At 48.9% G+C, this 26,218-nt stretch overlaps 2 protein-coding genes across 7 annotated transcripts in view; one reads left to right on the top strand and one right to left on the bottom strand.

Annotated features, from left to right (window-relative positions):
- DENND10 (DENN domain containing 10) overlaps positions 1-6,578 on the top strand; it is a 25,592-nt gene extending 19,014 nt beyond the window's left edge. For 2 of the 4 annotated variants that reach the window (XM_025880499.2, XM_025880501.2), the window contains one exon: positions 49-1,444. In XM_025880499.2, the coding sequence (XP_025736284.1) occupies positions 49-225 (177 nt within the window). In that variant the 3' untranslated portion in view covers positions 226-1,444. Of the gene's footprint in view, positions 1-48; positions 1,445-1,968 lie in introns of those variants that run through there. The other 2 variants (XR_003209961.2, XR_003209960.2) reach the window with 2 other exon arrangements.
- Positions 2,112-26,218, bottom strand: SFXN4 (sideroflexin 4). Of its 3 annotated transcripts, none has more exons than XM_025880503.2 (14): positions 26,061-26,218; positions 24,710-24,775; positions 22,958-23,032; positions 21,589-21,615; positions 21,448-21,502; positions 18,604-18,629; positions 17,811-17,864; positions 17,667-17,723; positions 17,474-17,539; positions 16,431-16,503; positions 15,468-15,583; positions 10,845-10,930; positions 9,052-9,169; positions 2,112-4,029 (listed from the first exon to the last, which is right to left on the bottom strand). In XM_025880503.2, exons 1-14 carry the CDS (start codon positions 26,097-26,099, stop codon positions 3,952-3,954), a joined length of 936 nt encoding a protein of 311 aa, XP_025736288.1. In that variant the 5' UTR covers positions 26,100-26,218; the 3' UTR covers positions 2,112-3,951. The 3 variants fall into 3 exon arrangements, with proteins under 3 accessions (XP_025736288.1, XP_073760223.1, XP_073760224.1); XM_073904122.1 differs by lacking the exons at positions 21,448-21,502; positions 26,061-26,218 and adding exons at positions 18,078-18,282; positions 21,702-21,902 and having other exon boundaries at positions 24,710-24,766; XM_073904123.1 differs by lacking the exon at positions 26,061-26,218 and adding an exon at positions 21,702-21,902 and having other exon boundaries at positions 24,710-24,756.

Raw genomic sequence — 26,218 nt, 5'->3', positions numbered from 1 at the left:
CATATTTTTTGATGCTAACAAATGGCATATTTTCCTGTTCCATTAAAGGATATTTCCCTAAAAACAAGAGAAATCTTCACCAACCTGGAACCATTTTCAGAAGTTTCTGATGATGGAGAAAAGCTAGTTCTCAATTTTGAGGCCCTAAAGCAAAGACGATTTCCACCAGCAACAGAAAACTTCCTTTACCATCTAGCGGCAGCTGAGCAGATGCTGAAAATCTGACTGTGACGCTGTATCACTGATGAATGATAGAAAGCTCTCTCACCACGATTATCCACTAACTATGTAAAATACTGAAAATAACAAAGAAAATGTTATATTTTTAACGATTTAAAGTATTGCGATTTGACCTGAAAAAGCCCTGAAACACATATGAAAACCCTTCCTATTTTCTCCTGATTGGTTTCCTGCCTGCAGTCAGTGTTGGACAAAGTGCTGTAACCACCATAAATAACATTAGCAATGGCGTGGCGTCCCGGAGTAAGAGAGAAAAAGCTCTGCCAAGTTCTTGTGCAAATCACAGCAAACCCAGAAGCCTTCATTATTATAAGTTCCAGTTGTCTCACTGCGTAATCACCAACTAACAGTTTATTTTCAGAAAGCTGCCTGAAATTTTGCTTTATATTCTTCTAGGAAGAACTTTTGTTCCTCATGAGGAACTCTACTTTCTGAGCCAAACTAAGTTTTCTGCAGAACAGTCTAGAAGATCATTCAGAAAAGATCCTGCAGTTGCACTTTCTTGTAAAAGAAAAGATTTTTTTTTCTTGGCCTTTGAACATTTTTGCCTATATTATGAGGATTTTGCATAAATTTTGTACTTGAGTAGACAACTTTAATAATCCATATTTATACTGTTGCAGAGGTAAGCATCTGGCAAACTTAAGCCACTAGTACTCTTTAATTAACCCTGTTGCTAGCAGTGTTCTTTTGAAAAAGATGCCAGTCCTTACATGGTAGAGTAAAATAAGCAGCCCACTTTGGATGTAAATGTATGAGTGCGACAGCAACTCTCTGTAATTGCCTAGGCCAAGACCAGAGAGTGTCTTCAGACTTCAGTAAGAGTAATTTGGCCACATAAGAAGGTAACTGTTCTTGTTCAGGTTATGTATCTTTTTCATAGTTGGAGACCTAAAAGTCACAAAATAAGCATGGAGGTCTAAATTATGTATTTGTTATTTTATTCTGTGTATTCAAATTAGTTATGAAAGGTTATTTTACACTCACTACTGTTGTCCTTAGAAATCTTACCTACCCGGAAAAATGTTTGTAAAAAATCTTTATTAGATCTTTCTTTTATTCTTTGTGTTAGACATTTGTTGAGTAAAAATAAAAAATAGCCTTTTCCCCTCCCTCCTTGGGTGGGGGCAGGGGAGGATGTGGAATGAAGTGATGTTTCTAAGGCAAACAATTGAAAATTAAATCTGCACTTTATGAAAATGAATATGAACATCTTTATCTCCCTCATTTTTTGTATTACTATATCAGCTAATGATCAACGTTGTTAAAGTTACAGATTATGATGCAGAAATAAAATGGAAATATTTTGATACTCTAACAGTTTTAGGCAGCTGAAGAATTGTGCCCTCTTTCTGTAATTCTCCCCACTTCGAACAAAAGATAAAACCCTTTTGTCAATGCAGATGTACTGGGGAGTTCTTACAAGACCTGTTTGAAAGTCAAGGGGTTCAGGCTTCCTCCTTCCACCCCTGGCTTGCCCCCTGCTCTCCCTGCCCTGGCCCTTCTCCCCCCACTCCCCACTTCCTAGGGCCCTGGCCCTTCTCCCTCCCCGACTTCCTAGGGCTGGCACTTCAGTGTCTTCTTTGAAAAGATGCTCTTGCATTTCTATTCTGTCACCTGTTAGTGGCTAAGCCTCCACCTGGGGCCTTTGTGTAAGTTTTGTTCTTTTTGTTTAGTGTACGCCTGTGGCTGTACTGAGCCATCTGGTGCAACTTTTTTTTTTTTAAGTAGGCTCCATACCCAGCGTGGAGCTCAACGCAGGGCTTGAACTCACCACCCTGAGATCAAGACCTGAGCTGAGATCAAGAGTCAGACGCTTGACCGACTGAGCCACCCAGGCGCCCTGGTTGAACTTTTTTTTTTTTTAACTGACTTTTTGTTCTTGTAGGCTGTTGTGAAACCCTTTTAACCAAATTTGAAGATAACCTATGGGACCCTGAAAGCCACAGATAGATTCCTTAATGATTTAGGGCAGGGTATGTTGGAAACATTCCTCCAGTATGCCAATGTTTGGGTGTCTACTGTGCCGTGCACGGTGTTGTATCCTGGGGCTTCCCTGATGCACCAGACACACTTCCTGCTCTCGAGGCACACAGTTTACGGGGGTGCAGGGACAACAAGCAGGCTCTTCTGCTGCAGTGCGGCAAGTGCTAGACACGGTATGAGTGCTATGGGAGCACATAGAAGGGGCACCTAATTCAGCACTGTGAATCCTGGAAGGCTTCCTGGAGGGAGTGATGTCTAAGTCAGACCTGATGCATAAGCAAGAGTTAGCCTGGCAGGGGACAGCTGATATGAAGGTCCAGGAAGGAAAGACCATAGTCCATATGAGGAACGGGGTATTGGTCCGAGTGAGGAAAAGGAGTGGCAAGAGATGAGGGAGGTTAAGGCTTTTGCCTGGCAGGGAATCTGGACTTGAACTAATGCACTGGGAGGCCAGCTAAGGCTTTTACGCAGGTGTCTGTCAGAGCAGGCCGGGGCACGGATTGGAGGAGCCGGAGGAGATGAGAGAGGAATACCAACAGGGGATGCTGTTGGACTGGGCAGGCTTGGGAAAGGGGCTTAGAGACCTGACACCTTGGGGCTCAGCTATGAAAGGCCTCGGGAGGGGAGGAGTAAGGGTGACACCAGTGCTCTTGGGTGATGTTACGTGGCGGTGCCATTTTCTGAGATTGGGAGGAAAAGATGGCCTCAAGTGGCTATGTGGATGGCGGAGCGCCCGGTGCAGCAGGACAGGGGCCTGTGGCTCAGGGCAGCAAGCCCAGGGCTGGGTCTGAGCACCCAGCAGAGTGGCGGTCGAGCGTCTGGGTGGGGCCCGGAGGAGAGCAGTTTTAGCAGAGTGGAAGGCGGGGTGGAAAGGGTGAGGGGAGACAATCTTTGACCAAATTTGGCTCTCGAAGGTTGTTTGCTTGTCTAATAAGGCTGGTGACTCACGGACTACAGAGGAGGGAGGAGGCCAGGAGGCCGGGCAACTGCAGAGCCAGGCCCGGAGGGGATCCGGCCGGAGGGGCCCAGAGCCGAGGGCACAGCTGGCCTTGCAAGGAGGCGGGAAGGCTGGGGGCCGGGAGGGGGGCGGTGCCAAGAGGCCTGCAGATTTGGTGCCAGGAGGCTCTGTTGCCGGCCAGTCGTTTTTGGTTTTCACCGCGAAGGAGGCAGGGTCACGGACCGGTGGGGGCAGAGGAGGAGATGGGTGGCTGAGGGCAGAGATGTGAAGCAGTCCGAAACGGGAGGAAGCTGAGGAGGGAGACAGGGTGGCTTTGGGGCTCGGAGGCCTTTAGTGCTCACCAGAGGTTCCTGTTCACCTTGAGATGGGCCACCAGTGGAATGCCCGGGCCCTGGGCATGGTGGACCCTTCTTGATTTTTTTCGAACACTCAACTTTTGGTAAGTTTATTAGTCATTTCACAGTGTCCTTCAGAGGCTGATGAACACAGAAAATAAAAATGGACTCTTCTATCAGCCGTTCTTTCGGCAGCCCCATGGGGGTGGGTCAGACAGGACGGCCTCTCCTTTCTCTTCCCTTCTTCCATCCAGGCTCGAAAGCCCAGGCACCAGCCTTGAAACGGCCGTGGCCTGTGTAATTGTAAGGCAACCTGTGGGCGCAGACACCTCGGGTTCCAGACCTCCCGCAGAGTTCTCCAATCGGACACCTCGAGCAGAGAGGAAGGTGTTCAAGCAGGAACCAACCAAATTCACCGAAAACAACACATTCCTACACCCCTCTGTTATAGAAGAGTTCTGTTTCTTCTGTTGCGGACTGAATTTCCTTTTCAAGTTCACTGCACTGTATCTGAAAAACAGAGTCAAACTCTTCATTTTTTTTTTTAAGACTTTCCTTGCCTTTAAAGTTTAAAAAAAAAATTCAGAAAGCATCTGTTTCGCAGTCCCACTTTTTTCAGTGATGTCCAATCTATTGCACAACACATGACTTCCGAAACACTTTGTTATGGAGAATTTTAAATATGAACAAATGCAGAAAGAATATAATGAGCCCTCATATACTCATCACTCCAGTTTATTAACAATCTGCCAGTCTTCTTTCATCCAGCATACCCAGCTTGGGGGTATTTTCTGGAGTATCTGAAGGCAACTCTCAGATCTGCCATTTTACCTACAAATACTTCAGTGGGAAATTCCAAAAGATAAAGACTTTGTTATGTAACTGCTCTGCTGTCATCACACCTAACAAAATCAACAACAGTCCCCTAATACCCAGCCACATTTCTAGCCTAGCAAGGGGGCAGAAGTACTAGCTGAGAGTGGCAGGCAGGGGCGGCTTATCCGAAAAGGAGTTTTGCAGGGGGACAAGCTTTCCTGTTAAGGTCCTTGAATTTCCAGACCAGAAGGTCGCTGCAGCCTGTGGTATGTCTGAGAAGAATATCCTGGTCTCGGGATTTCTCGACAAGCAGAGCTGGCCACCCTAGGCCAGACAAGGAGGCAGGGCCCCCACTGGCTCAGGACCACCATTCAGGCGCCTCTGGGTCCACCTTGGATCAACAAGGTATTTTCAAGGTCCAGCAAATGCTAAGACTTACTTTGCTGCTGGTGGGGAGAGGCTCAAGAGGCTAGATGGACTCCATTTCCTGCCTCTACTCTGGCCCCTGAGAGCCCCTGCAAGCCTTGCAGGACCCACCTGCTGCCTTCAGAGTACAGCCTGCTTCCTCAGGCTGGCCGTGCGCATCCTGTCATCTGGCCCCAAGCGTCTTGCCAGTCACACTCAGCCACATGTGCCCAGCTACACTTGGATCCCTCAGCTCTCCTATACCCCCCACTTGGAATGCCCTCTTCCCTCCCTGATCTCTGCCTGTTCAAATCCATCCATGTCCAAAGCTTCCCTCTTCCATGCAGCCTTCCTGGATCAGCTGGCAATTCTCTTCTTTCCCTAATTTCCCCATGGCCTTTCAGTCATGTTTACTTTCTAGTAAGTAAGCATTATTTCCATATGTGACACATTACCCTTTCTGCAAAAACCTGTAGCATCTGCCCCACCTGCTCTCTTCTACGGCAGCAGAATTTTAAGTAGGTCCAGAATAAGACCTCATTCCCCAGCTTCCCTTGCACTAAGGCTTTTGCCACATGACTAAGTTCTGGCCAATGCGCCAGAAGTGGAAGTGCCACCTGGTCAAGTGGAATGAGGAAGGTGCCATCTTGCACCCTGAAGATGGGGCCCAACCCTAGGGATGGTGGCCTGCTGAGCTGGAAGGAATTAGCCCCCTGGGGACTCTATGACACATAGCTTCCTTACTGGGCTGGCTACCTCACTGTAGAGAGCAAAATGGAGTCTCTCATGTCAAATGGGAGCCTGTGAGGCGATGCAAGCAATTAAAGGTACGAGGCTAAACATACCAGCTACGAGGTATTGCGGGGACCAGCATCAGCTGACACCCCAGAACTGGTAACAAGCAGAAGCAGAGGAGATCTACAGGGGCCCAGGACCGAATGAATCCATCCATCCATCCATCCATTCATTTATTTGAGAAAGACAGCACGTGAGCGGGAGGTGGGGGGCAGAGGGAAAGAATCTTGAGCAGGCTCCACGCCCAGTGCTGGGCTTGCTCTCACAAGTCAGAAGCTTAACCGACTGAGCCACCCAGGTGCTTCCCAATTAAATCCCTTTTAAAAGGGGAGAATTTGGGGGGCACCTGGGTGGCTCGGTTAAGCGACTGCCTTCGGCTCAGGTCATGACCCTGGAGTCCCAGGATGGAGTTCCACATCGGGCTCCCTGCTCAGCAGGGAGTCTGCTTCTCTGACCCTCTTCCCTCTCGTGCTCTCTATCTCTCATTCTCTCTCTCTCAAATAAATAAAATCTTTAAAAAAAATAAATAAAAAATAAAAAAATAAAAGGGGAGAATTTTTGCAGCAAGCTGTTAGACTCTTCAAACGTGACCCCTCTATGTCTGACCACTTAAAAAAGGCGTCTGCTGCCGAAGGCTCTGCCAGATCTCTGAACAGAACGGAGATCCTTCCCTGCTTGAACATCAGAAGCAGCAAGTGCCGAGGAGCTGACCCGGACCAGACCGGGGCCTCGTGTCAACTGCGCATCCACAGACTGCCTTGGCGTTTGGTTCGTTAACTTCCTACACCCTTCTGTTATCTTGTTTGTTGTGTGGCTTGTCTTATGTTCTGCTCGGTGTGCTGTGTAAGGAGCCAAGTTTTATCACCTGGTGAAATGTCAATGAGTTTGGAATCCTGAACCTGCTTTATCATTGTGATTAACTCTGCTTTATGACTGAATCAAGCTGACGTTGTGCAAAGGCACACCTCGTGTGTGCACCTGCGTAGCGTGCTTATGACACCCACACTTTTATGTGAAGGAGAAATAAACCTTCACCTTGTTAAGGTCACTGTTATTCTGATCTCAGTTCCAACCAAATGTAATCCTAGTTAATATAGAGCCCTTTCTTTCCTCCCCCCTGGCTACTGGCATTAAAGCGAAACCACACATATGGGTGCCCCCCCTCCCCGGTCCCTTTCTCTTCACTTCCCCCCGTCTGAATGCTCACAGGTTCTAACTTGTCCGATTCAACTCTGTCTCTCTAACCGACTACCATGGACTTACTCCAAATCCCCCATCACCTCCAGCCAGAAAACTTCTACAGCCCCTCAACTGTCCTCCCAGCCTCCAGGACTGGCCCCACCGACAGCCTGGCATCCAAAGGGTGATATTTCTGAAATACAACCCGACTAAGCCACTCCCCCCTTGAAACCTCTCCTCCATCGTCTATCACCGTGGGGGGCCCGTGAGGTCCTTCACCAGCTGGCCTCGCCACTCCACAGCCGCACGACCCACAGGGGAATCTCATCTTCTCCCGTGCCCCAGGCTCCTCGTCTGTAAAATGGGAAAATGAACGTTGTCTTCAAATGAAGACGAGAGACTGCTTGGCAGAGTCCCCAGGACACAGAAGGTGCTGGATACACAGAAGTTACACTTGTTAGCCTCCCCGGCCACTGCCCCCAGCCCCCGACTGTCAACGCTGCCTCTGTCGTGCCCACACTGCCCCGGTGCTTGTCTGTGTCCCCCGCAATCCCACTGTGTCTGCGGCTACCTGTGTGCGGGGGTCTCCCCCTCACTGGCCCGATGACCCAAACACATGCATTCAGCCCTGTCACTTTAAGTCTAGTGGCCACCTGACTCAAGGAGGCCGGCGAGAGTGGCGGCGGCGAAGCGGAGAGCGTTGCTCTGGCCACTGGCAGGCTGTCCTGGATCTTGCCTTTCCATAAGAAGGGTGACCTCGTGCCAGAGAAAGCAGCCACGAGCCAAGGACCAAAATGCTATCACAGAGTAAGGAACCGAGTTACTCCTAACATCGCAAAAGTGAATCCCACGACCCATGATGACACATACAAGACAAACTAGAAAGATACCCAATTACCTAACCACAAACTCGTTGATTCTAGATTATGACTCCCCCATGCCAGCAAAGGGAGCTCTGCAAAAGATTCTTCCCTTGGACTTCTTAAAGCACACCACCCCCACCCTCAGCCAGGTCAGGATTCCCGGGCTCTGTGGTTCCTCCTCCCCCTAGGTCCCCACATCAAAGCCCGTGGTGGCCACATGCCATTGCTTTCTCAGAGCTACTCAAGGGCAAGACCCCGTTTACTCAGGGCTGACCCCAGCTCCTTACTTCCAGTCCGCCAGGGGAGGCCCTCTGTAAGTGTGTGTGGACTGAATCCAAGAGCCCAGGGGGAAGTGAGATCAAGGAAGCAGGGCAGCAGGAATTCCCCCAGGATTTAAAGACTTTTGTCAATGACCTAACCTGCAGATCAGCCACCTGCTTCACTCTGAGTACCAGTGCAATCCAAAGTAAGTATTCGCAAAAGGGTTCACTGTTACTGTAATCTTACCGCGACAAACCATGTTCTAATAGGTGGGCCTGGGAAGGTTAAAAATATTTTCTAACATTTTATTTTAATGAGAAGCTGCCCACCCCATTCTGTCCCTCAGCACCCTCAGAGTTCAGCAACCTAAGATAACTTCCAGTTTCTCTTATGTGCTAGCAGAGTTGCCCGAGTTAATGATTCTGTGGACCTAAAATTACATAAGTTCGGTTTGGAACAAGTTCATTCCAGAAATTTAAATACTTTTATAGACATCACTGATTTTTAACTTCAGTGGCAGAAACAAGCATTTAAAATTTCCAGCTAAGAAATGCCAGAAATCAGTAATATCTATTACATCAGCAATGTCCTCAACAGCAGCAACAACCCTTTGCAGAGATACTACTATCGTCAATTCTCTTTAACAGATATGGAAACTGAATCTCAGAGAATTTAAGCAGACTGACCAAGGTCATGGAGGAGGTGGGAATCTGAATCTAGGTCGTCTGACTCATCATAAATTAGAATATATCCCAGTTGATACAACTGCACTAACACAGTAATCATTAGCTTCACGTGGGTACACAACTTAAAGTAAAAATTCAGTTCCTCAGTCATGTCAGCCACATGGCAGGTGCTCAACAGCCATTCGTGGCTAGTGGCTGCCATGTGAGCACACAGCTAAAACATGTCCATCACTGCAGAAAGTTCCATTGCATGGGGCATCACTATGGAATATTAGGAAGTATTTAAAATATCTCAAAGGTTTTTAAATGTCCCAGAAAAATGCTTCTGATATACCACTAAGAAAAACAGAATCCAAAACTGTGGAAGTGATCTGAGGGGTGGGATTAAATAAAGTTATTTTTATAACTTTTGAAAACTTTGCAGATTTTTTAGAAGTATTTATCTTACTCTTACAACAAGGAGAAGAAAAAGGGTTTTGAGTTTTTGTTTTTTGTTTTTTTGAGAGATTTGAAGAGGGGACACTTACCCGTTCAATTTGTGGGAACATACTAAAAGAAACCGGCACCATCAGTCCCATTACTAAGACGGTACAAGACAGCTTGAAGGTCCATAATGACCATGGATATTGCCGGAAAAACTGGGTCCTGTAAGAGACAAGGTTACCAGGCATTTTTAGAGGCTGGCCCTCGGCTCGGACAGTCTGGTGTGCAGCTGCTGGCCCACGCCCTGGTTCCCCTCACCCACAAACATGTGATACCAGCAGCCTCACTGTGCGTCAGGCCCGCGGTTAAGAACTTCACGGGCACTGCCCTTTTGATCCCCCACAACCCTTTTGAGGTCCGTGCTATCATCACCCCCTTCACACAAACGAGGACACAGCCACTGCCTGGTTAAGTCCAAAATCCCATGGCTCAAGAGTGAGAGGCCAGATTCTAGATGCTGGGCTCTGCTGACACGGATGGGACATTCTGCCCCTGACCTCTGAGGGTGTGAGAGACAGCGAGGGAAGATGCAAAGAAGCCCAGCCTGGGAGTCAGAGACCCAGGGTCCCGGGTCTGGCTGGGGTCTGCACCGATAGACCAGGTGTCTTGGGCGAGTCACTTCCCCGTTCTGAGCCTTGGGTTTCTTCACAAGCAGGATGCAAGGGCTGAGTCAGAAGAGCCAACCGAGGTCACTCCAGCATGGATACTGTTGTGGCTGTGGGGGCCACTGGGAAATGAGTGCCATCTCTCCCCCCAGGTAGCCGGTGCCTCAATGTGGGCTCTAAGGGACAGACTGGAGGACCCCAGCTTCCAAAGGCGCCCCAGCTCTGACCCAGCCAGAGTGGTCTAGGAAGAGCCTGGGCCAGCAGAAGTCTCCACCCCCATCCAACCGGTGGACCACGGGAAGTAACACTTGGCTCTAAGCAGCATGCTGCTATTTCTTGAAAATGCGATCCTTACGGGTTCCTAACAAAGGCTTCCTAGCTCGCCACACTGGACAGAGGGGATTGGTTCAGGTGACCCCATCTGGGCCAGCGGAATCCCTCCCTGGGAGTCTGGGAACTGAGTGGAAGACATTCTCTGCCTTCGCTGGGGTTTACTGTGTTTTTCATCCCTCATCAGGACACTTGGAGGATATGAGCTGGGAGGTGTTGGCAGTCATGTCCCTCAGCAACACGAAGAAGCCAGTGTGTGGCAGGATAGAGGAAGCGGACACCATGAAGATGAGGAGGAGAAGAGCTTCTGCTCGGCGACCACAGGCTACATGAGCCCCCCGCCCGCAGCGAGGATCTAAACCAACACATCTGCCTTCTGGCCTAAGCCACTGCATGTTGGGTTTCTCACACCAGCTGGTCCCTAGGCCTTCCTCCTAATTAGGCCACTTCTTGCTTCTCAGAAGGGATGATGGTCCACTAAATCTGGGCCATTTAGGCTAACTTAACACATGCTTGCCATGAAGGAGGAAGACAGGCTAGAGCAATCCTCACAGCACATCGGAGCTGGGAGAACCTGCAAATCACCTCAGCTCGGTGTTCAAGACCCGAGGGGCCATGCCTCAGCAGGTGCTGGGACATGCCCGGGAACACAAAGCCAACTGAAGACAGGGCCTGGGCGAGAGACCAGGGTTGAGGAACGTGCACATCTGGATTTCCACGCCTGCCCCCAAATCAATCCTACTGTCTAAGCTGTGACAAAGAGAGTTTAGTGGGAAGACAACTGAACAATCCCTATCTATCCCTTCCTATCCCTCCCATCAGGTTCAGCGTTTGACAAGTTTTGTAAGGATTTTGAGTGGCGAATGTTTATTCCTACCTGGGGAGATGAGCATGCATCTTACCTTACAAAAAAGTGCGAGAAGACTTCAGGGATGAAAGCTGAGGTCCCAAACAGCACTACTCTGGATGTTGCTGTATCTTTAACGGCCTAGCAGAAATGGAAAGGAAGCATCTTAGCACATGGAGTTAGACCATTTCCAGGGATCCTGCCACTCAAGACAGAGACGAGCAAACAGCAGCTCTCCTCTCTCACTTAGAAAAATACTGCGCATAGAGAGGTGGAGGCAGCCCCTCCATGCACAGAGCTGGAGGACGGCTGGGCTTGGTGCTGGGACTTACCTCCCGCTGACTCCACCGTGGTCTCCCCATCGGTCTGCCAACCACCCCATCACTGAGTACAAGCAAAGGCAGCTTATAGAAAAATCGTTCCCTCAGTGGGAACGCTGGATTTGCCACTGAGGACTGCTGCTTGTTTTCCTTTCCATCCAGGAATCTGACACTGGCCTCCTGATCCTGAGCAGCTCCCCAGTTACCCCTTCGAGTGGAGGAACCCTCCAGAAGTCCAGCTCAGAGCGCACTGGTGTGGCATCACACCCACATGGATCATGCACCTATATGCACCCACCTTTTGCTTGTCATTAAGTGTGCTATAAAATCTTACTTTGCACAAACATGCATAGCTTATAACGTTTTGTCATCTGTCCTATAACACACACTACTCTACATATTGAGCATTTAGACATGTCATTGACCATATGGGTTATATGCACAAAGCCACACGTACTCAAGGGCAATGTAAGAGAGACTCTCAAGGGAAATCCTGACCATAGATGACACTCACATGTTAACTTCAGAAGCCAAGCCCTGGGTAAGTTACAACTCTCCATACAGCACTGCTGTGCACGAGATGAATAGGCACACACTCCACCAGCCCCTTCCAACCCTCTCTTCCACTTTTGGCTTCCTAGGACGGGGCTACAGCCTGCCTTCGGGGCTCCTCTCCCCTGCTCGGCAGCCCTGCTCTCTGCTTCTTACACTGACTCAGCTCATCCGATTCCTCTGCAGGGAACGCCTTTCCCCATGGGGACAGAGGGGCCAAGGAGGGTAGCTCTTAAAAAATACACTTTAGGGGGCGCCTGGGGGGCTCCGTCGGTGACGTGTCTGCCTTTGACTCAGGTCTTGATCTCCGGGTCCTGGGATCGAGCCCCGCGACGGGCTCCCTGCTCAGCGGGAAGCCTGCGTCTCCCTCTCCCTCTGCCCCTCCCCCCACCTCGTGTGGCTCTCACGCGTGCGCTCTCAAATAAAATGAATAAAATCTTTAAAATAAATAAACTTTCAGGAATATAAAATAAAACCGCTCCACTTAAGTAAGAGAAAAGTGGCTGCTGAGGGTGGTGTGATTCAGTGGGGCTGTCCGGCTGTGTTCGAACCGGACACCCGTCCTGAGGGGCACCGGGCCCAGCCAAGGGAAAACAGTACGTTTTGGCCCCTGAAATCTGATCAAAGGTGCCCTATTACAATCAGATACTGCTGGTTGCGTACTTTCTGAAATTTTAGCCAAAGACAATAGACTGGTGACGGAAATGATGAAAGAATGCTTATGCTTACGCACAGTTGCAGACTCTGTTCTTCAAAGATAAACTTAAAACAGGAAAGAAAAAAAAAAAGCAGAGCATCAAATCTTTCTTTTACCCTAACTCGGCCTTCATGCAGAAAATGGAAGTTTCGGGGCGCCTGGGTGGCTCAGTCGTTAGGCGTCTGCCTTCGGCTCAGGTCCCGATCCCAGCCTCCTGGGATCGAGCCCCGCATCGGGAGGCCTGCTTCTCCCTCTCCCACTCCCCCTGCTTGTGTTCCCTCTCCCGCTGTGTCTCTCTCTGTCAAATAAAGAAATAAAATCTTTAAAAAAAAAAAGAAAAGAAAATGGAAGTTTCTCCCGGAGAGACGGACTAGATATCCAGACAGCTCGCGGGGCCCGAGGCCGCCTCTCCCGAGAGGCTGCGCACTCGGGCCTCCCAGAGAGAAGCGAGCCTGCGGCTGAGGGCGTGGCCGAGCGGCTGAGGGCGTGGCCGTGGCCAAGCTGAGCCTAGCCCAGCACCTGGTCAGACGCCTCGTGCGGCGGGGCTACTCACCAATTAAAACACCTGCTCTCACTTTTCTCTTCAGCTGTGTGCACAGTTCACAGCAGCCCTAACACCCTGCAGGTAAAGGGAGCTGAGGGGAAACGCAAACTGACGTCCACATGAAGACCTGTGCACGTCCAGAGCAGCATTATGCAGAACAGCCCCAGACTGGACACAGTCCAGATACCCCCGGCCCGGGGAAGGGATACGCAGATGTGGTCGGTACATCCATACATGCAACGCTGCTGGGCAGTAAAAAGCAACAGACTGTTGGTAGGTACACGGTACAGGTGGGTGAACCTCAGAAGTGAAAGGAGTGCGACATAAAAAACACTTGTACGAGTCACTTACATGAAATTTCTGAAAAGTCAAAACTATGAATACATAAAGCAAATCAGTGTTTCTCTGGGGCCGGGGGGTGGGCGAAGGGAGTGACTCAGTGGGCACGAGGGAAATTTTTAGGATGAATACGTTCTAAATTTGGACCGTGGTGACAGCTGCATAACTGCTTACATTTACTAAAACTCATCAAACTATACTCTCACAAAGGGATAATTTTATAGTACATAAATTATCTCTCAATAAAAAGGTCTCATTAGGGTGGCTCTTAGGCACAAAACCTTTATTTCAAAAGCGAGCTATTTTATTTTTGGCAGCTACTTCTCCCCTTATCTGTAATCACTGTGTCTCTACTATAATTCATTTAGGAAGGTGGCCACTATTTTCAGACATGCCACTGAATAAATGGTCTGGCAGGAATCCGGTGGCACACATGTGATGGTTTATAATCCAGCTTTGTGACTCGCAGATAGGGTTTAGCGGAATATGCTTTGTGAGCGAAACAATGATGTATTTACTGACTGAACGAGCAGCCATCTTTTCTAACCTGCCAACACATGGGGCAGGAGATGTCCCGAAGGCAGGCCCCTCGGAGGCAGACACTGTGAAAAGCGGTTCCGTGCTGTTCCTCATGCCATTTGCATACAACTGCCTCACATTCCATTCTTTAGCTAACGTCACTTCACAGAAACCAAAAAAAAAAAATCTCACCTGCTGAAAAAGTATCATTAAAAAAGTCCACACCCCAAACAAGACCACCCTAGGTTGTTCCAGTTTTGTTAAGCTGACTGTTAACAGATGCCATTGTACTGAATTGATCAAAATAATAAACTATTTAATAATAAACCTTATTAAAAATTCAGGCCTGTTAGAGGCATTCTGCTTAGAGCACTGGATTTCCTCAGGCCATTTTTTTTAAGATTTTATTTATTGGGGCGCCTGGGTGGCTCAGTTAAGCAGCTGCCTTCAGCTCAGGTCATGATCCCAGGGTCCTGGGATCGAGCCCCCCATCAGGCTCCCTGCTCAGCGAGAAGCCTGCTTCTCCCTCTGCCTGCCACTTCCCTGCTTGTGCTCTCTCTCTGTCAAATAAATAAATATTTAAAAAAAAAGATTTTATTTATTTGAGAGAGAACTCACGTGCAAGCACAAGCAGGGGGAGAGGCAGAGGGAGAGAGAAGGGGAGAAGCAGGCTCCCCGCTGAGCAGGGAGTCAGACGGGGCTGGATCCCAAGACCCCAGGATCATGGCCTGAGCTGAAGGCAGACACTTAAACCACTGAGCCACCCAGGCGCCCCTGGCCATTCTTGATAGCAAACTGGTCCTTAAAGATGAAGACTGTAAGAAAATCTGCTGTGAGGTGGAAAAGGAACGTTTCTCTTAAACCCAGAGAGGGACTCCACTGACTTCCACAAGCACAGAGCAGCCTGTGGGGCGGATGCTGAGCTGGAAGAACAGGATCTCACCCTCAGAGAGCGGCCTCGCATTTGGCGGAGGCCCATTGGTGGCGGTCAGTCATACGTGTCAATCTGGTTAGGCTAGAGCACCCAGAAATTTGATCAAACACAAACTGCTGTGCTGCCATGTAGATGTGGCTAACATCTACAATCAGTTGACTTTAAATAAGATTACCTTCCATAGTGTGAATGGGCCTCATTTAATCAGTTGGAAAACCCTGAGAGCAAAATCTAGAAGGTTTTCCCAAAGAAGAAATTCTGCCTGAAGACCACAGCATGGGCTCCTGAGTTTCTAGCCTGCAGATGGGGCCAACACTTGACTAGCCTACGAGCCCTACAATTGCATGAGCCAATTACAATCAATCAATCAATCAATCTCCTATTGGTTCTGTTTCTCTGGAGAACCCAGACTAATGCACCATCTTTTTTTTTTTTTTAAAGATTTTATTTATTTATTTGACAGAGAGAGCGAGCGAGAGAGGGAGCACAAGCAGGGGGAGCGGGAGAGGAAGTAGCAGGCTTCCCACCGAGCAGGGAGCCCGATGCGGGGCTTGATCCCAGGACCCTGGGACGCCTAACAACTGAGCCACCCATGCGCCCCTAGTGCACCATCTTTTAAACATCGTGGTGCAAAATGTAAAACTGCCCCCTCTGCATAGTGAGGGAACACAGGGTAGGGAAAGGTCGAAGGGAGACAGGACTTTGTTCCCAGCTCTCAGACAATTCCATGCTCTCCCCAAAAGGCAAGCCTGCTTTCCATAGCGTCCCCTTACCTTTGTCCCGGCTTTTCTGGAATAGCCCATGACATTGCCTTCCTTATCCATGACTTCAATGCCTCGAATGGGCTCCAGACTTCGGGCTGCGACAACATTCATTGCACTGATGTGGGCTGTGTATGTGAAGAAGAAAATGCACAACAGAGGGTGAGTTTGGTCCAGCGAAGGAACATCTTTTCTGGTGTCAAGCATCTTTCTCCGATGGCTAGGCTGCCCCGACCCTCAAGTGGTCAGCCGGCATGTGCTGGCCAATCTCGCTCTGTCCGGGGGCTGCAGAGCTGGGTCAGAATCGCTGGCCTCCTAGTCCTGGGTCCGGCCAGGCTCCAGCCCCCCCGACGGGATTCCAGGACAAATCCCTGGGTCCTTGAAATACAGCCCCCTTCTTTGCTTTAGCTGGTCTGACCAGGCTTCTATAACGTTCTCCCCGATTTTACCACTGAGATCATTCTGCCAACTCTTCAAACTGTTACGATTTCCAAACTCAAATGTGGAGTGTGAACTACTGAACTTGCAGGCTGGCAAACTTCAAACAGTTGGCTAGTATAGTATCTCTGTCACTTCCACCGGAGTTGGCCCACCAGATTGGAGCCCCCCAGGCTGCCGCCTCCTCCGTGGGTGACCCTAGGACAGTTCCATCAAGTGCCCCTGCCTCAGCTTCCCTATCTGGAAATGGAATAATGACATTGCTACCCACACGTTTTTGGCAGGACGAAGTGAAATTAAACATGCAGAGGGCTGGCACCGTCTTTAGAGCGAGTTTGTGTTCCCGGGCTCGTGTTCACCCTTTGACAATGGAAAGCAGAGCGACAGAGCAAGGACCAAGGACCTAACGTGGACCTGGAGGCCCCGGGAAGCTGCAAACAGCAGCTGTCAACAGTCACCATGTGGCCAAGGGACTGGGCTGTCCCTGAAGATGTAGGGAGACTCAAGGACCACAAAGATCACATGCTTCCTGCTTACTGAGAATGACGACGGGAAGGGCTTTTTTCAACAGAACGTGATTCAGCCGCATCTGGAGCAAACGAGGGAATAACTAGAAGAAGAGAGAAAACTCGTCATTGCAAAGGAAGCAAAGTCAACTGAACACACTCAGTAGCACAGAGCTGGCGTCAACCTAGTTCCTATCCCAGGTCAGGCCACCACAAGAGCTCCGTGTGTTATTTTTTAATTCTTGCAACACTGAGGTGTTCGCCCGATCATCAGAGGCACACACGGAGACTTAGGGAGGTAACTTGCCCGGAGTCTCAGAGCTGCTAAGAATTTGAGCCAGGAGGCCAACCCGGCTTATCTGACTCTAATGTCTATATTTTTAACCATCAGTGTCCTGACATCCCAGGCAATACACAACTTGTATAACGTGTTCCTGTAGCCTAAGTAAAGTTTTTAAAAAGGTAAGAATACTAAGTATATGCCTAGAAACTTGGGGTACTCGTATGCTTCCTTAGGGGGTGATGGGATTACAGGTGACCATTGCCCTTCTTATCTCTTAGCCATACTTTCTTTCTTTCTTTAAAGATTTTATTTATTTTTTTGACACAGAGAGGAGGAGAGCCCAAGCAGGGGGAGCAGCAGAGGGGGAGGGAGAAGCAGGCTTCCCGCTGAGCAGGGAGCCCAATGCGGGGCTCGATCCCAGGACCCTGGGATCATGACCTGAGCCGAAGGCAGACGCTTAACCAACTGAGCTACCCAGGCGCCCCTTAGCCATACTTTCTAAATTGTTTAACTTGAAACAAATTTGTAATTCAGAATAGTTTCTTTTGTTCTGAGGAATAAAAAAGATTTGATAGATTTTTATTTTTTTTAAGATTTTATTTATTTATTTGAGAGAGAATGAGTGATAGAGAGCATGAGAGGGAAGAGGGTCAAAGGGAGAAGCAGACTCCCCGCCGAGCAGGGGAGTCTCGATCCCAGGACTCCGGGACCACGACCCGAGCTGAAGGCAGCCGCTTAACCATCTGAGCCACCCAGGCGCCCCGATTTGATAGATTTTTAAAAATACCCACTCCAAAGAAGGAGGAAGAGGCAATCACTCCTGTCCCTAGTAACACACTCTCATGTAGGCGACGATTCTAAGGAAGAAACAAAAGTATGTATTCAGCAAACACCACGGTTTTACCCAGGAAGGATTATTAAAACAAACAAACTCCAAAAGAAGTAACACAGAATTGCATATCCCCTGGGCCTCATAATACTCACATAACTTGCGTTTCCATTAACAATGTTGAACGCTGTAGTGTAGGTATAAAAGGAAATCTGTAGAAAGACAGGCACGTAGATCACACACTATGGTCATTCGAGCACAACAGAACTCAGGAATCATGAAATAGAAATAGTTTTTACCTGAGGTAAAATCAGGGACTTGAGACTTTTTACTGACAGCATCGAGAAAAATATCTTTTAAGAAAATAAAGCAGAGTTTTAAGTTTTTGAAGGGGAGGGAGAACTTGCTGGAGGGTGGGGGCAAAGAACTTCCCAGGGGAGACACTGCGCTGAGCACCCCACTCTCCCCGGGCGCTGGGAGAAGGAGGCTACCGGGCGGTGTGAGCAATGCTCAGCAAACACCCACAGGACATTGAGGACAGCCGGAGGGGGCGGGGGGTGTCTCACAGTGGTCCCTGCTTCCAAGATGTGCGATGCGGCAGGGCAGCTGAGGAGTACACACTCACGAGTGGACACAGACACAGGGCAGGTGTGGAGGAAGTGACGGAGGAAGGCTGTCCCTTTGTGAGAGCACCTCGTGAGAGTCAAGGTGGGACCGCCTCGCTGGGGGGCAGTTCCAGGTCCCAAGTGAGGGCGTGTATGGGGGAGGAGGCTTCAGGGAGAGAAGGTAATGGACTATTCTGTGTGCTTGAGGCAGGGAGCCTGTCGTCCATCTCCTCGGAAGTGCTCTGCACACCCGAGGCATCCCAAGAAAGGAAAACCTTGTGACACAGGGACCTTCAAGAGGCACCTGACTGGGTAAGTGTGCGGGCGGGGAGAAGGCATGCGAGTAGCAGACAAGGGTCAGAGGTGGGGAGTCCAAAGCCGTCTCCCAGGCCGTGGCGGGACAGGGGTCCAGAGTTGGAGGTCACAAACCACTGAGGTTAGGAGACAAGCGACATCTTCCTACACCTGGGGTCTCAAGCCCACTCACCATGGGCGCCGTGAAAGGTAGGAGAGCTGGCAAAGAAGAGAAGCGGATCAGTGACCGCCGCTGCCCAGGCAGAGGGAAGAAGCCAGAAAGGGGAGTCGCCCACCCAAGAACCTTCCCTCTGGCACCCTGAAGGCACGGATGCCAAAGGACAGTCTTTACTCATTCTTTTATTTTTCCTAATAATAACTATGTGCATACAGCTAGCATTTCAGTCAGCACTGTCCAGAAAGACCTAACGAGGCACCCTCCGGCCTTCCCAGTCCCTCTCACTGGAGGCAAGTGGTGTTAACCTGTTCAGCCTTCCCCAGGAACTTAGCACATTCATGATACTGTCATTTATAAAAAGAAACCTGGATTTGCTCTTCATCCCTGTTCTTAGCACAGAGATCCTAAAACCCTTGGAGTTTCCTGAGAACAGCAATAAAAAGGTGAAATGGGTGTCTTTTTTACCCTAGCAAGCCCCTTTCTACCTCGCCTGAGTTGATATTGTTTTGTTTTGTTTTTTTTAAAGGTAGATTTATTTATTTATTTATTTATTTGACAGAGAGAGACAGACATTGAGAGAGGGAACACAAGCAGGGGGAGTGGGAGAGGGAGAAGCAGGCTCCCCCTGAGCAGGGAGCCCCATGTGGGGCTCATTCCCAGGACCCTGGGATCATGACCTGAGCCGATGCTTAACCACTGAGCCACCCAGGCGCCCCGAGTTGATGTTAATAAGGGGACTTTTGGGGGCGCCTGGGTAGCTCAGTCATTAAGCGTCTGCCTTTGGCTCAGGTCATGATCCCAGGGTCCTGGGATCGAGCCCCACATCGGGCTCCCTGCTCAGCGGGAAGCCTGCTTCTCCCTCTCCCACTCCCCCTGCTTGTGTTCCCTCTCTCGCTGTGTCTCTCTCTGTCAAATAAATACATAAAATCTTAAAATAAAATAAAATAAAATAAAATAAGGGGACTTTTGGAAAGCCTCCGAGCAGGGGAATGGTTGCCAGGGGAACCAGCTGGGGGATTAGGAGGTTGGACATTCCAGCCCCACCCGCTGCCTCCACCTCCTGGGCGGGGAAAGGGGCTGGAGGCAGGGCTAGTCACAGTGGCCAAGGATTTAGTCAACCATACGAATAGAGCCTCCACTCTCACAGCGTTTCTGGCTTGCTGAGCATGTGCGGTGCTGGAGAGGGTGTGGAAACTTCGTCCTCCCCAGCACCCCTTGCCCTGTGCATCTCTTCCATCTGTTCCCTTTAATAATAAACCAGGAACCTAGTAAGTAAACTGTCTCCCCGAGCTCTGTGAGCCATTCTAGCAATTTCAAACCCAAGGAGGGAGGTGTGAGAACCTCCAATTTATAGCAGGTTGGTCAGAAGTACAGGAGAGAATCTGGACTTTCAACTGGCATTGGAAGTGGGGGTGGTCTTGCAGGACTGAGCCCTTCACCTGGGGGGTCTGCTGCCGCCTCCAGGTTGACATGTCAGAACTGCCATTAAAACTGTAGGACACACTGCTGGGGGTCACAGAATTGAAGGGGGTGGGAAAAGCCTGCACATCTGGTATCAGAAGTGAAACCTCAGGGGCACCTGGCTGGCTCGGTCAGCAGAGCACACAACTCTTGATCTCGTGGGTTGTGAGTTTGAGCCTCACATTGGGTGTAGAGATTACTAAAAATAATAAAGTTAAAAAATGCCAACTCACATGGATAGGCTTAAAAAAAAAAAAGTGAAGCATCGAGAGGAGAAACAAGTGTTTTTCCTTCATGACATCTATCAGGATAGATGCAAACTCCCACACTCTCTTGTGCTCACGATACTTATTCACACAAAGAGGATCACTATATGCTGTTTTACACTTTGCCTTTTTTCTCCTTAATACTAGTTCCTGGAGATCCATTCTTCTACACTGGCACACAGGATGTACGTCAATCTTTTTAATGAATTATTTAACTATAGTCCGAATTGTTGGATATTCATGTTGTTTCCAGTTTCTTGTTTATAACAGAGAGAATTTCATAGTTAAAAGGGCCCTGTACAATCATGGGTTTTATTCCCCTCATCACATTTTTTTTTTTAAGATTTTTAGTTATTTATTTGAGAGAGAGAGAGAGAGAACAGAAGCAGGGGGAGCAGCGGAGAGGGAGAAGCAAGCTCCCACTGAGCGGGGAGCCCAACGTGGGGCTAGATCCTAGGACCCCAGGATCATGACCTGAGCCGAAGGCAGACGCTTAACCGACTGAGCCACCCAGGCACCCCTCCCCTCATCATAGTTGAGAGAGAGAGAATACTACGTGGAATCCAAAACACTTATGAGTTACAAGTACTGGAACCATCAACGAAATGATTGTGTATTTCTTGGGAGATGACAGAACAAAGCAGGTTTCAGACCCAAGCCTGTGCCCTCACCCCCAACTCCCCAGATCTTTCCACAGGACTGGACGCAGCTCTGGGTCTCAAACCTGCTCTTTTCCACTATCAAACCCAGACTCTGATGCAAACATCCTTTTAAAGCTGTGGTTTCCAGGGCGCCTGGGTGGCTCAGTTGGTTAAGCGACTGCCTTCGGCTCAGGTCATGATCCTGGAGTCCCGGGATCGAGTCCCGCATCGGGCTCCCTGCTCGGTGGGGAGTCTGTTTCTCCCTCTGACCCTCCCCCATCTCATGTGCTCTCTCTCTCATTCTCTCTCTTTCAAATAAATAAATTAATTAAAATCTTAATAAATAAATAAATAAATAAAGCAAGCTGTGGTTTCCAGACTCATAATCAGAAATTTTTCCAGGGGGAAAAAAAAAGGCAGGCAGACTTTCTGAACTGTTACAAACAAACCATGTTTTCCCAACCCATTTCTGAAAATTAGAATCAGCTCACCTGCAGGTCGAAAAGGAACAGGGATCAGTTTGCTGTTGTCAGGATGAACTGTTGACTTTGCAAAGGTAAACACAAAGGTTAGTCTGATGTTTGGCTTTGTTTTTGTAGGAGCCTAAAAATTAGGAAAGGACTGAAACTTACGAGACTTCTCTTCCAAGCGTCTTTTACCTGAAAAGAGAAAAAAACAAGTAACAGCTTTTAAAGGTAAATTGGCAGCAAACGAGGAAAAAAACCCATCTCTTCTCCAATCTCATTTCTGGTGCCATCTTCACTCTGCCTTTTCAAGAGTGAAGAGCAGGGGCGCCTGGGTGGCTCAGTCGTTAAGCGTCTGCCTTCCGCTCAGGTCGTGATCCCAGGGTCCTGGGATTAAGCCCCACATCGGGCTCCCCGCTCGGCAGAGAGCCTGCTTCTCCCTCTCCCACTCCCCTGCCTGTGTTCTCTCTCTCACTGTGTCTCTGTCAAATAAATAAAATCTTTAAAACAAAAAAAGAGTGAAGACCAGAACTGTTCAATGCCATGCGGATAGAAAAGTCAAAATAAATGAATCAAATGAATCAAACAAATGAACTGACAATAAGCAATGAGATGACCCACAGAAAGAAAATGACCAGAACATTAAAAAGTCCTCAGTCTTTAAAAAGATTTTATTTATTTATTTATCAGAGAGAGAAAGCACAAGCAGGGGGAGTGGCAGGCAGAGGGAGAGGGAGAAGCAGACCCCCCGAGGAGCAGGGAGCCTGATGCGGGGCTCAATCCCAGGACCCTGGGACCTTGACCCGAGCTGAAGGCAGACGCTTAACCAACTGAACCACCCAGGTGCCCCAAAAAGTCCTCAGTCTCTTACCTTGGAGAGGGTTCAAGGCCAACACCTAACAGCCCTCAGGTGAGTCCCTAAATCCAGCCTGCCCCTGGCTCAGAGAAGAGCAGGTTGTTTGCAGGTGATACACCACGCCATTAGCCAAGGCACCTGCCTCAGAGCCAGGCTGTGAGCCCAGAGGCCCCATAAAGTTCTTAAAAAAAAAAACATCAAACCAACATAAATATGTGCACTTTCCACAGGCTGCTTCACGGAGCTGATACTTGTGGGCTCTGGAAAGCCCCATACACAGCAAGATAGATAACAAATACTTGGTTTAAGTCTTGGGGCAGGAATATAACCCTGACCTGGAACACTGCCTCTAATGGGAAACAGATTCTGACTTCAGAGGCCTGCCTGAATTCTGGAGTTTGCCATGGGCTGCAGGGATCAGCCACAGAGAATCCCCACTAATATCTGAGCATAGGAAGAACCCTAGGATTTTTTTTCCTCCTCAATACTAGTTCCTCTTACTAGTAATCTGGTTTATGAGAACGAATTCTAATTACATCTAAAAAAACTAACCCAGTTTTGAAAAGCAGATCCCCTGGGCAGTGTTTACGATGACCAAACCCCACCTGATTTCAGACCATGCAAGCAGAAATCTCCTGAAGGCAACCACATCCAACCTTGAACCCAGCACACGAGACATACCCTTTGGTCCTCCAAGTCACGCATGGATGCATCTTCATTTGTTAACAATAGCTGCCTTGATTTTTCTATTTTTTCCTATAATCAGATAGAAAGAAATCAAGCAATGATCTCAACCTGATTTAGGTTTGTCCAAATGATTTAGGAATCACATGTTCATTCACACCTGGTTTCAGTGCAACTCGTGGCCAAGGTTCTCCTTCAGAGTTTCCATGAGGATAGTGCTTGTGTGTCACTCAGATTTAGAGCTCCAGCAGCTTGACCCACGGGTGGCTGCCACCTCCCCCTCCCCCCAGACAGCTGATGTCAGTTGTCTCTGTGAGTGCTCCCACCATCTGCCTGGCTCTGTAAGTTAGAAACCTAGAAGTCCCTTCTCTCTCTCACTCCCACATCTGATCCATTCGGGCTTACTTCCTCTCTTCTTTTTTTTTTTTTTTTTAATATCTTATTTATTTATTTGACAGAGAGACAGACGGAGGGAACACAAGCAGGGGGAGTGGGAGAGGGAGAAGCAGGCTTCCTGCGGAGCAGGGAGCCCAATGTGGGACTCGATCCCAGGACCCTGGGATCATGACCTGAGCCAAAGGCAGACGCTTAACGACTGAGCCACCCAGGTGCCCCTCTTCATTCTTTTCTTAATTTGAGAGAAAAGAATACAGAAAAGGCAACAAAATGAGTACATACTCATAATCCCCTCATCCAGAATTAACAACAGTAAACATTCAGTCATATTTGCTTCCAATTTTTTTCCCCAAAAGCCATCACCCCCAGTTTCGCGTCTCCCCATTCTATCAGAAATAACCACTATTATGATTTCAAGGTACTAACTTCCAGTCCACTTTTTTATACTTATATATACACGAATATATGTATCTATAAACAAAGATGTAGTATTGGGTCTTTATATTGTAATTTGCATAAATGTACTTTATGCATCCTGCTTTTTCCATTAAACACTGTAGACATGTTTTCCATTTAGCATTATATACTGTTTCCACTTAATATTATACATTGATAACTAGATCATCACTTTTATTAGTATTCCACTGTATGAATATACCATGTTATGTTTCTCTATTTCCCTACTGATGGGGATTCAGATTGTTTTGTAAAAAACAAGGCAGCATGGAACATCTTGAGCACAAGGATGGGAGTGTCCCTGTGGGTCCAGCCCTGAAGGATTATGGCTGCTGATACAGTATCTCCTCCTCTTGAATCCTCGGCCACACTGGTTCGAACCCTCATTACTCGCCACCTGGTGACCAAAGAGACCCTCTGGAACACAAACCTCACCACCTCGCCCTGTAGGCCAAATGCAAACCCCTCCCATCTGAAGGACACACAAGGCCCTTGAGGACCTGCCTGCTTCCCTGAATTAAAAGCCCCCACTGACTGGACGACCTGCTCTCTCACCTGGGCTTTGCTTACAGTCCCCTCTGTCTGGCCTTGCCTCAACACTCTCCCCCAGTTTCCTGCCGCACCCCTCCTTCAGCACCCTAGGTCTAGGCCGGTGACCACCTTTGTTCGTCTGTCCTGTTACCAGGGACTTATTTTGATCCCTTCTGAAGCGGCAGTACCAACCCTGGTGTTATCTGTCTGCTTTTGTTTCTAAACCTTCCAGTCTAACAAGCTCATTCAGAAGGAACAAAAACAATATATATGGATTCTGTTTCAACTGCTTTCAAAGGGACGCAGTCTTCACATTTCAGAATAAAATGTAAAATGTCTTATTTCTGAAAACAAGGAAATACTTACAATTGAAACGACCAAATTTGTAGGATCCAACAATTCTGTCCACTGAAGAAATCTCCGAATAAAAGACTTAAGAGGGAAAAGAGCACCAGAGAGGTTAATGGTGGCAGGAACAACAACAAAAAAGATATGATAATAGCAGTTAGCATTATTTTTGAGACCCTAGCAGGGCCTTCTAACCGAAGCAGCTCCCAGAATCTGCAGGACATCCTCGGGATCTTACAGGTGAGGAAACAGGCATAGAAAAGCTCATGAACGTACCTATGGAAACCCAGCCAGGAAAGGACTCAGTAGCATGTGCTCTTAACCACTTCCACATCAAATTACTCTTGAAGGTTAAAAGCCCAGACTCTGGGGTCGAATGGGCCTAGTCCACATCCCACAAATGACCTTGAACCAACTACCTAGAAGGGTCTCAGAATTTGTTTCTTTACCCTCATCCTTGTTATAAGGCTTAACTTGAGTCATAAAGAACCGGACACCCCCAGCAAGGCCTCAGTAAAGGCTGCTCAGTTCACATGTGGAGGGGGCATGAGCTCCTTGTCCCTTTCAACTTCCCCACCTGAGAAAGCCCCGCTGGGCCCTACTTTAGGTAAGGCTGAAAGAGAACACCCTAGAATTATCCTGTCCAGTTAGCTCCATGTGCCTATGGAGCCCTTGAAATGTGGCCAAGCCAAACTGAAGTATGCTATATGTGTAAAACAGACACCAGACTTCAAAGACTTTCTAGAAAAAAAAGCATGTAAATATCGCACTAATAATTTTATATCGATTATGTGTTGAAATGTTAGTATTTTATATTTGTCGGGCTAAATACATTAAAATTAATTTCAGCTATTTCTTTTTACCCGTCTGAATGTGGTTACTAGAAAATTTTAAATGACCTATATGGCTCCCATCACATTGCCATTGGGCGGGGCCGGAGCGACTGACTGCCTGTCCTCGTCGGCTGCCCGCAGTCCCCGCGTCATTTGAGTGGCTGAGCCTACCGAGCTTGGGAGGCTGGGGGCTCCTGGGAGCACCTGTTCCTTTCCGACCTGATGTTCAGCATCAGCTCAGGCAGCAGAGGGCAGACACCTGCGGGGGGCGGGGGGGGGCTGACTCCCCAGAGCAGGGCGACCTTGTGGGCGATCCTCGCTAGCCAGGCCCGGGGCAGAGGTGATACGCGGTAACCGCCGTGGCTGTCGGCATCCCGCACCCTTGGGTTGGGTTTCCCCTTCGTCCCCTCCCGGGGTCTGAGGTGGGAAGGCGGGTGGTGCAACCACGTGGCCTGCCCAAGGTCACCCGGGCCAGCCGGCGACTCCACGGGGCCCAGGGCCACCCCGCCCCCAGCCGCGCCGGGCCCAGGCCGTACTTGACGTTCGGTGATCCAGAAGCGCACGTTGGGCTCCATGCGGGAGCCGTGCCGCTGCACCCAGGGAGCCGCCGGGCCCCCGCGCTTCCTCCTCCTCCCGCGCTGCTTCCTGGGACCTGTGCGGTGGCTGGGGAGGCGGCGGCCGCAGGGCCAGGCGC

Source organism: Callorhinus ursinus, unplaced genomic scaffold, assembly GCF_003265705.2.
Source record: "Callorhinus ursinus isolate GAN/ISIS: 27379988/994484 unplaced genomic scaffold, GSC_fseal_2.0 scaffold20, whole genome shotgun sequence".
Taxonomy (NCBI): Eukaryota; Metazoa; Chordata; class Mammalia; order Carnivora; family Otariidae; genus Callorhinus; species Callorhinus ursinus.
This window is presented reverse-complemented; position numbering and strand designations above follow the sequence as displayed.